The sequence below is a fragment of the Glycine max genome, chromosome 17 (genome assembly GCF_000004515.6).
Source record: "Glycine max cultivar Williams 82 chromosome 17, Glycine_max_v4.0, whole genome shotgun sequence".
NCBI classification, from domain to species: domain Eukaryota; kingdom Viridiplantae; phylum Streptophyta; class Magnoliopsida; order Fabales; family Fabaceae; genus Glycine; species Glycine max.
The window spans coordinates 34,228,083-34,238,631 of NC_038253.2; the positions used below are offsets into that span (position 1 = coordinate 34,228,083).

The 10,549-nt window shown below is 31.3% G+C and overlaps 1 protein-coding gene across 1 annotated transcript; it reads left to right on the forward strand.

Moving 5' to 3' along the window:
- Nucleotides 1-2,656: 2,656 nt before the first annotated feature.
- On the forward strand, nucleotides 2,657-5,743 carry LOC100818508 (cytochrome P450 71D11). Its single transcript, XM_003549219.5, has 3 exons — nucleotides 2,657-3,604; nucleotides 4,294-4,908; nucleotides 5,365-5,743. Exons 1-3 carry the CDS (start codon nucleotides 2,690-2,692, stop codon nucleotides 5,413-5,415), a joined length of 1,581 nt encoding a protein of 526 aa, XP_003549267.1. The 5' UTR covers nucleotides 2,657-2,689; the 3' UTR covers nucleotides 5,416-5,743.
- The last annotated feature ends 4,806 nt before the right edge of the window (nucleotides 5,744-10,549 follow it).

Consider the following 10,549-nt stretch of genomic DNA (forward strand, 5'->3'; position numbering starts at 1 on the left):
TTGATTTCTAACTAGCTTAATTTAATAATAAAGAATTAAAAGAGTATATATTCAAGTCTCAGATTGACAAAGAGGACTAAAATTGTAGGTTTTTTAAAAGTGACAAATGAAATGTCTCAATTAAAAAATAAGAAAACTAAAATTATGAATTTTTTAAAAATAAGGGGTAACATGTCTCAATTAAAAAATAGAGAGATTAAAATCCCAAATAAATTAGGGAGACAAAAATTACATTTTAACCTAATTTTATTGATTGAAAGTGTAAAAATAATATATAAAATTAATCTCTTAAGTAAAAGAAACCAGTCACGTTTGATTTGAGTATTTTCTATTTTTATTTTCAAAGAAAAAAAAAGTAAATATACGTTTTGTTTAAAATTTAGAAAATATTTTCTGTAAAAATATTTTGAAATATAGGCTCAAAACTACAAACAACAAATCAAACTCATTTTCTAAAGAAGTGAAAATGCAGGACACCTTAAAATACTTCCTTCCCAATGCATGTTTTATAAATTTAAAAATTAAAATTATTTTTAAAAAAATAAAAAAAACCCTCAAACCTAAAAAAGAAATTTTCACAACGATAAAAAAATATTAAAACCAAATACGAATCTAAGAAAAAAAATCGTATGGATTTAAATTCAAAAACAAAAATATTAAAAAGTTGATCTCTTACAAAATTCAATCCCAAAAAAGGATGAGAAATCTATGGATTTAAATTAGAAAGAATTAATTCTCTTTAATTCAATAAAGGATGAAGTGTTTGAATTTAGTTCATAATCATCAATTTGTTAATGTTGATGGAAGTGTTTCTCGTAACCCCCATCAATATGGGTTTTTGGCTACATTCGGGACATTCATGTAATTAGACCAAATATGTTTTGCACTTTAAATTACATCAACCATTTTATCTCTAGTTAAATAAAATTTAAAAGTCAAGAGTTTTCCCAAGTACTTAGTTTTGCCTTTATTTCTGTTTTGACTTCTTTCATTTTTTTTCCATCTTGTACCATTTTTTTATTAATATATACGCAAATGATTTACAAGCATGCATGTATAATAATTAATACCACATGCAGTCCTACTTAAATCACAACCACCATTTTGTCTCCAATTAAGTTAAAATTACTAGTTATATGATATGGATGTGGATTGCTACTAGTATAAAACTTGCTCTACATAAGAAGAACAGAGATAAGTGAACATATTATAATTCTAAACGCATTATTAACATTGATTATTTTTCTTATCTCAATTATTTATCACATTATATTTTAGATCATATTTAAAATTTTATTTCTTCTCTCTTTTATGCTTTCTAAATATCAATTAGAGGGGCCGATATTTATTAATTTTTATTCATATAAGATAGCAGGAAAGAAAAGGACATAAGCCGTTGGTGGTTGTATTAAGTATAAGAACAGGTTCCTAAAAAAGAAATACAATTTTTTCTCTCAATTTTTTAAATTATAATTTTAGTTCCTCTATTTTTTAATTGAGATATTTTGGATTCTACTTTAAAAAAAATCTGTAATTTTAGTTTATCTCTTTTTTAATTAAAACATTTCATCCCTCCATTTTAAAGAATCTACGATTTTAATTCCCTTGATCAATTTTAAACTTATTGATGATGTATTTTTTTAATAAATTAAACTTGTTAGCAATTAAAATATTTTAAAAAATATTTGCATGTGTATAATAAACAAATCATTATCTATCAACGTTTAAAAAGTGTGTGTGTATTGCATTGCATTGCATTGCATAACATAAAAAAATGAGACTTTTAGTTAGGCATAATTATTTTTAAAAGAAGCTGTGCCTATGAACTTGCCCCTCATGCCGCAATAGTACCATTTTTTTTTTAATTCTACTCCTTTTATTTAGAGTTGACCCCGGGAAAAAATAACTAAAACTTATTTTTGGGCTTTTATCTTAACAAATTTACATAGAAATAAGTTAGGTCTACCCATTGTTGGATCCACCTTTCGTAACGACCATAGTAAAAATTGTGTCATAATAAAAAAAAATTTAGCAGAGAGTGGCTTGTTTTGCATGGGTCAGGTTTTTGTTCTCCCATGATTTTTATGTGTTCTCGGCTTTCTATGGTTTAATGATTATTTTAGAGTTGCTGGAGATGATAGTTAGCGTTTCGGGTGCTAATATAATTGGAATTTCTTTCACTAAAAATATATTTGAAGGGAGAAATTATATGTTAGTCCTGGATTACCATTAACGGCATTAAGCTGCTCTCAAAACCTGTGAATGGTCTCTTTTTTATTTAAAAAAAATAAAGGCTAAATAATATATTTAATCTTTTATCTTATTTTATTGGTTCAATTTGATTTTTTATTTTAAAAAAAATTATTTTAGTCCTTTATCTATTTAAATTAATTTAAAATAATCCTTCTGTTAATTTAATTTTTCCTTGATGGTATTAACTTTAACTTAACCGAAGAATCTTGTTGAATCAATTTAAATAAATAAATGATTAAAATAAATTTTTTAAAAGATAAATAATTAAATTAAAAATAATGACCCAATAGATTATTTGGCCGAATATGAAATATAAGAAAACATAAAACTAAAATTAGTTTATGAAAATTCCCAAGTCTTGGATTCTCCCTCCATGTGCATATCTTTATATATAATGAGTTTTAGATAGAACCTATTACTAATCACTTTTGTCACCATGGATTCTCAAATACTCAACTCATTAGCCCTTATCTTGCCCTTTTTCCTCTTCATGATTGTGGTGCTGAAACTAGGGAGAAAACTCAAGAAAACTGAGCCATCTCTGAACATACCCCCAGGACCATGGAAACTGCCTATTGTAGGAAACTTACACCAACTTGTTACATCTTCACCACATAAAAAATTCAGAGACTTGGCCAAAATATATGGACCCATGATGCATCTTCAACTTGGGGAGATCTTCACAATCGTTGTTTCCTCGGCAGAGTATGCTAAGGAGATACTGAAAACCCATGATGTCATCTTTGCATCAAGGCCTCACTTTCTAGTTTCAGAAATAATGTCCTATGAAAGCACAAACATTGCTTTTTCACCTTATGGAAATTATTGGAGGCAGGTACGTAAAATATGCACCTTGGAGCTTCTCTCCCAAAAACGTGTCAACTCATTCCAGCCAATTAGAGAAGAAGAGCTCACCAATCTTGTTAAAATGATTGGTTCACAAGAAGGGTCTTCCATCAACCTCACAGAAGCAGTGCACTCATCAATGTATCATATCATTACAAGAGCTGCGTTTGGCATAAGGTGCAAAGACCAAGATGAATTCATATCAGCGATAAAGCAAGCTGTGCTAGTTGCAGCAGGTTTCAACATAGGAGATTTGTTTCCTTCTGCTAAATGGCTTCAACTTGTTACTGGTTTGAGGCCTACCCTTGAGGCGCTTTTTCAACGAACTGATCAGATACTAGAAGACATCATCAATGAACACAGAGAGGCAAAGTCAAAAGCCAAAGAAGGCCATGGTGAAGCAGAGGAAGAAGGTTTGTTAGATGTTCTCCTAAAATTCGAGGATGGTAATGATAGTAACCAGAGCATTTGCTTAACTATTAACAATATCAAGGCAGTAATCGCGGTAAGGATGATAACCACATCTTGTAAATCCTTTATTTCATGTACATAATCCGGCTCCTTTCTATAAAACTTAGAGTCTGTTTAGGTAAACTTCTTCATAAGCATTTATAGGATAAAAATATAAGAAGTTAAAATAAGCTGAGCTTCTTGCATAATCTAAAATCAATTATATACTTAACTTTTATAAAAGCTCGTTTTAGTTAACTTCTGCATGAGTTGATTTTCACTTATGTAGAAGCTAAATCCATTTTATGCTATCTTATTATCCTATAAGTGCATATAGAGAAGTTTGTCTAAATTGGATCTTAGTCAAATGTTTATTACTTACATCAGAATATCTCACACATGAACTCTTCAAAATTATCTGTTGTGTAGCAATTTCCATGTTGTATTATTGGATTGGATTCCTTCTGCATATACAATTAAATTCGACTCCATCAAACTGAAGGGTACAATTTAGAGGATTAGTCCAAAGTTTTAACTACTAATGAGAAAATCTGACATATTTTAACAACTTCATAGTTTGTTTGTTTTTTATCGACAAACATGTATGTAATTTATCACAATCTAAACAACTGATCTTCCCATCAACAATTGTAAGTTGTAACTGCACTTTATATTCTATAAATACACTCCTAACTATAGAAAAATCAAATCCATAACTAACTCTCTCTTTGGATATCCTTTCAGGACATCTTCGGTGGTGGAGTAGAGCCAATAGCTACTACCATAAATTGGGCAATGGCAGAGATGATAAGGAATCCAAGAGTGATGAAGACAGCACAGGTTGAGGTGAGAGAGGTATTCAATATTAAAGGAAGGGTTGATGAAACTTGCATCAATGAACTCAAATATTTGAAATCTGTTGTCAAAGAGACCCTAAGGTTGCACCCACCAGCTCCTCTTATACTTCCTAGAGAATGTCAAGAGACGTGTAAGATTAATGGGTATGACATACCAGTAAAAACCAAGGTATTCATTAATGCTTGGGCAATTGGAAGAGATCCAAACTACTGGAGTGAACCAGAGAGGTTTTATCCAGAGAGATTCATTGACAGCTCTGTTGATTACAAAGGGGGTAATTTTGAGTACATTCCATTTGGTGCTGGAAGAAGAATATGTCCCGGCATCACCTTTGGTTTAGTAAATGTTGAACTAACTCTTGCGTTTTTGTTGTATCACTTGGATTGGAAGCTTCCTAATGGAATGAAAAATGAGGACTTTGACATGACTGAGAAATTTGGAGTGACTGTTGCAAGAAAAGATGACATATACTTGATACCTGCTACTTCTCGTCCTTTCCTGGTAAGATTTTGTTATTAACCATTTACTACTGAAACAAACTTTGTATGTTTGCTGGTTTTAGTAGAACTGAAGATTTTGTAATTCATCTGAAGTCCATGACAAGTATATTAAGAACTTCTTTCTAACATGGGAAATTTAGTTGCAACAAATTGTCATGTAGCACCAACAACAGTTGACATAAGTTGTAGCGGCATGTGTAGCTTAATCAAGTGGTTCAGGATTTGAATCCTGGTTGACCCTTAAGTATGAAATAAATCGTGTTAGGAAAGGAATTCCCATCTTGTGTGCGCTCACGGTCCCAAAAGATTAATCACCACTTTCATGATATTTATATTTATAAAAGAAAAAGCTGTACCAATCTGTGTTCCTACTAAAAAACTGTGAGAATTAGTAGATTACTATTATCTAGAATTTTCTACCAGAAGATTAACAAAAAAGTTGTTCAAATTTTTACAGGGAAATGGTGCAGAAAGCATGGAAGCAGTGCAGTCAAAGAAGGTTGAGTAGGATTCAGTGCCAGGATCAAGAAATCCCTAACCTTGATATCTTTGTTGAAAAATGCCCAAGTGTTTCAGATTTTTAATAATGAATGAATAATTTGTCAGTAGACCAAGTTTTAAAGAGATGTTATTGTGATGTATGTTATGTTTTGTTTCTAAGAGAATCGAATTGTGTTTTGGAGTTTCCTTTTCATTCTTTCAGTTTTGCTTTAGCTTTATATCAAGAGCACCTTATAGTTAATTAGTGTTCTTGCAGTTATAAATTTCAGTTTTATGTTTCTCTGTCAATCATATATTTTCTTAGTTTGTCTCTTGCTTTGTGCTTCTCTATAACAATAAATTGGCAGCTGTGCTTTTTTTTTTTTTTTTCTTTTCTTGAGGGACCAATAAATAGAAGAAAAACAAAGTTTCCATTGCATTACCCCTTTTTATGGTGAAAACTATTGTACTTCTTGAGCTGTTAAAATGTCAGACTATCTTAAAGTTGTATACCTCTAGGAAGTAGGAAACTATAGAAGAAGACAATGAAGTGTCATTGCTTGAATATCTAACATGTTTTTGAGTCACCATGACACTTTTCTTTTTTTTCTGTTGAGATACATCAAAAGGAGGACTAAAATCCTCTAGGAAAAGAAACGCTAAATCAGCTTTCAAGGCACAAGCAATACAATTAGGAACAACATTATACTCTTTGAAAATCCCTCATTTCCAAAGTTATTAATAGAAAGTAAGTCTCAAAAAATCGAAGAATTACAGACGAATATAAAAAAATAAAAAATAAAACACTTTCTTGGCCAGAGTATCTGCTACCTGATTTGTTCACATTATGACCAAGAAACAGATGAAAGAGGGATTGAACATGATTGCAGCTAATAAAAAATTGCCAGATTAGTCTGAGTTCCTGACAATCACGAAACAGATGAAAGAGGGATTCAACGTGATCTTGGCAACTTACACACAAATCAGAAGTACTTAAACCCAGTCTCGCTCTTCTCTCATTCGTCAAGACCCTACCCTGGCCAAGTTTTCAGAGTAAGCTCTCTATCCTTTCTGGCTTATCCGGAATGTTATCAATGTTACGGCACTATGACTTTAGTGCAGAGTATCTAACAGCTGATGATTAATTTCATTTTAATTATATTTTCTTATTCACAAAATTCAAATTCAAGATTTTATTTAATTAAGATTTGCTCGATGTTGGTAAATATCTCACATTTGCTAGAATGAAATATCACAAAAAAAAAAAAAAGACAAGTCCAAAATTATCTATTCAATGGTAGAATGAGTGATATTCTCAAGGTTGATCCACTCCTAGGCGGAACTAGCAGAATAACAACCTCAAGAAGAAGGTCCCACATTAAGGGATCATCAGTGTTACCATCCAAAATAATATACCTCAATCCGTCTTTAACATCAGTAGGCAATTGGGTGGCCAGGTTGTTCCATTGCCAACTACATTGAACAAGGACGTCCTTAATCAACAATTGGGTATCAGATATACGAACATAATCTAGCATTTCACAAATGGGACCACCATCTAGGAAGTTGTCATAAAATAGGGAAACATCTAATTGGTCAACTCTTACGCCGAATTCCAATTTCTACGAATTTTTAAAAATTCTACTTCTCATTCCCCTTCAAACAAATACCACATCTGTCTCTATTTCAATTAATTCACATCGAAAAGTGATTAATTTAATTAATCATATTAAATTTATTAATTACTTATAGTGTTCTTGTACAATTATAGTTTATTTCAAGGATATTATAGAATAAAAATAATTAATGTATCATATTTTTGAAAGAAACTCTTATAAAAATTGGATAAATATTAAAGTGAAAAAGATTTTATATATAGGAAAGTAGGTAGTAGATGAATTTCATTACATTCCTCTAATTATTTCTCTCTTCATTTTTCCCCTCTCATTTCACTTAAACAAATAAAGAAGATTTAAAAACAAACAAAAAGAAAAATAACAATAAAACATAGAAAAAAACAAATTGAATTGAATAATAATGAAAAAGACATATAATAAAGAAAAATGAACCAAGTAAAATTAAAAATTAAAAAAAGTATTATGATTCATAATTTTCTGACCTCAAATCATCTTGGACATCACTGCTTACAGTGGAATGAAGATTGAAAGATAGACACAATCAAGAATGAAACTATCGCAAGACTGGCTATGCCCTGAAAAAATTATTTATACAATTTGTAAAACTTTTTTATAAGAAAAGTTTAAATGACAGGTAAATATTTATTTTGGTCTCTAAAAATGTGAGCAGCTGATGGTTGATACTTGAAAAATGAAAAATTTGAATTTAATCTCTAAACAACAAAAAGCACGAAAGATTGACCTTACAACTAACTTTTCTATGTTATTCCTAAACTGGGCGCCTATGTGGCACACCTAATGTGATAATGTGACAACTTACATTTATGGTGTGACTAAAAGTTTTTTTTCAATTTAATCCTTGAACTTAACAACTTGTTATTTTAAGTTTTTTTTAATAGTGAAGTTGTGTTAAACACTCACAGAAAGAAATTTGTCACATATAATGATCTTACCTTACTTAAATAGAATTATTTTTTGTGAATGGTACTTGTAGTTTTTACTGTTCCAAAAAATAAAATTAATTTAATTCAAGATATTATTAATAAAGTAATTTAAAATTATTTTATAAAAATATATTTAATAAATTATTTTTAATATACTTTATTATATGTTCATGTAAAAATTATTATATAAATATTAATCAATAATTTTTTTGTACATGAAGTTATTAAGCATTAAGTCTAAATATTATTTTATATGCCGGATTTTGTAAAAGCTTTTGGACGCAACTCATTTATAAAATGCTTTGGACGAATAAGCTTGACTTAATCCCAAAGGAGAAAGAAGAACCTTTGTTTGTCCTAGAGCTAGCCTCAAAGTCAAAAGTTTATGTTAACCATACCAATAATTCAAAATTTTAATTTCAAATCTTTATTATGATATTTTTTAGGTTTAAAAAATATTATCTTATCTTTAGGATGTTGTTTATGTTGAAAATATTATTTTTAAATTAAAGATATATTTTCTCATTTAAACTTATAATGTTAGCTAGGTCTATAAATATAAAGGTTTTTCAAATGAGAAGAGTTATCCAACTCAAAGAAGGGATCACTGACGGCGATATCGAAACACTGTCAAAAGTACTAGTTTATCCCCAAATTTTGCAATATAGGGAGTAACCTAGGTCAAATCTCTAAGGACACAAATAATTCGAATTTAATCTCAAACAAAGGGGAGGGGGATTTGCAACAAACTTAACAGAAATTTGAAAATATAGAGAAAACAATGCAATGCAAATGTAATTCAATTATGCAAAATTATCAATCCAAAATTCCGATTCAGGTGGCAGAATTATCATTGTCACAGTTGCATTTTGAATTCATACGCATTCGTATACACTGGTAATCCTAATTTCCATGAATTCGAGTGCGATTAACGGTTGACTTAGGAAATCAATCAATCTCCTAACCTCAAAACAGAATATATCAAATCAATTAATCAATGGATCTGATCTAATCAGTATCAATTCTCAAACACATCACGATCACAAACACAATTGAAATTGGAAAGAGAGAGAGAGAGGATGAAATGTATGAATCTGCAATTAAGGATGAAATTCAAATTCTAATCGTAACATCAGAACCTTGAATTGATTGTGGATCTATCCTTGCATGGAGAACTCCATTGAAGAGCAGAGACCAAAGAGCACATACTCATGAAAGAAGAGAAAAAAAATTCTAATTTGGCTCCAAAATGAAAAAAATGAATTCAAAGTTCTGTCACCGGTTTTGTTTTCTGTTATTTATATAGAATTAAATTATAAAATTTGTGGACTATTATGGTCCAATAGAAAGGTCTCTGAATAAGCTTTCTAAGGAGATATCATATGCCCAAATTGGGTTTAAAATGAGAGAGATAGCCTAAATCTAATGAGGTCGAGAGACCCTCAAAACATGCGAATCGGCCTGAGCTTATGAGAGGCAAAGTTGTAGATCTATGTCTTATCTTTCCATAGATCATCTGTAATGAGCCCCATTGTCGCTACGGTATCCACACTCTAATATTCGATAATTTTAATTTTTATAAAAAGAACTCCCTTAATTTTTTATTATGAAAATAAAAGTAATTTTGTCACAACATAAATTCATCCAACAACACGCCATTACTTAAGTGAATATGCATAATTACATAGAAACAATAATTCGGTACATGTCATACACATAACGAAAATTAAATCTGTTCATAGATATAATTAAAATCCCAGTTTTACATCTAAAACTTAAAAACCAACTACGGAGGAATTGATTACAAAACACAACTCTCTCCCAAAATAACGCCAACGTCATCACGTCGGCTCGGCGGCTCCTCTCCAGAATCTTACTCCCTGCACCCTACCACTGTTATTCTGCTCCCACGAACAAGGTTCGTGATCATCACAGGTATCAACCACACGATACAAAATTGCAAGGGTGAGTTCATTATAAAAAGAACCAATACCAATTCCAAATAACCACAATTAGCAAGGAACATAGGCAAACATGATGAGCACAACAATCGCTATTCAACACTCATATCCAACAAATATTCATCATCCACATCCAACAATTACTCATCATCCATCCATGGACCTAATCAAGACTGCACAGAATGATGCATGCACCTGACTCAACACTCAGATGCAATGTGGTACGTACCAACAACAACCAAACCTTAGGAAATAGCCTAAGCGTGTCCACACGACACTCTCACTTAGGGAATTGTGCTGAGTTTGTCGAGACCACCCGGTTGTGCACGTAAAAACCCCCCTCCCATAGGTGATCAGCCTGGGAGCCCAAAGGTAATCCCTTCCAGGTGACAAGCCCCCTAGTACAAAGTACACTTGGCCACAATTACTCTATTTCCTAGTCGTATGAGCTATGATCACGGCCAAAAGTAAGTGCCAAAGACCATGGACCAATTAAAGCGCCTACGCATCCCCTCAGAAATGCTTAGATTCTCTAACCACGCTAGTTACCCACGTCTGGGCCATCCGACAAGGTTAGTGCACTCTACCCCCCATGACATACACTCCATACGGCGTATGAT

What these genes read in the sequence shown, in the direction of transcription:
- LOC100818508 (XM_003549219.5), top strand. Translation starts at nt 2,690, where the DNA reads ATGGATTCTCAAATACTCAACTCATTAGCCCTTATCTTGCCCTTTTTC. An exon ending in ATATCAAGGCAGTAATCGCG is followed by an intron (nt 3,605 to 4,293) that starts GTAAGGATGATA and finishes ATATCCTTTCAG; the next exon opens with GACATCTTCGGTGGTGGAGT. An exon ending in CTACTTCTCGTCCTTTCCTG is followed by an intron (nt 4,909 to 5,364) that starts GTAAGATTTTGT and finishes AAATTTTTACAG; the next exon opens with GGAAATGGTGCAGAAAGCAT.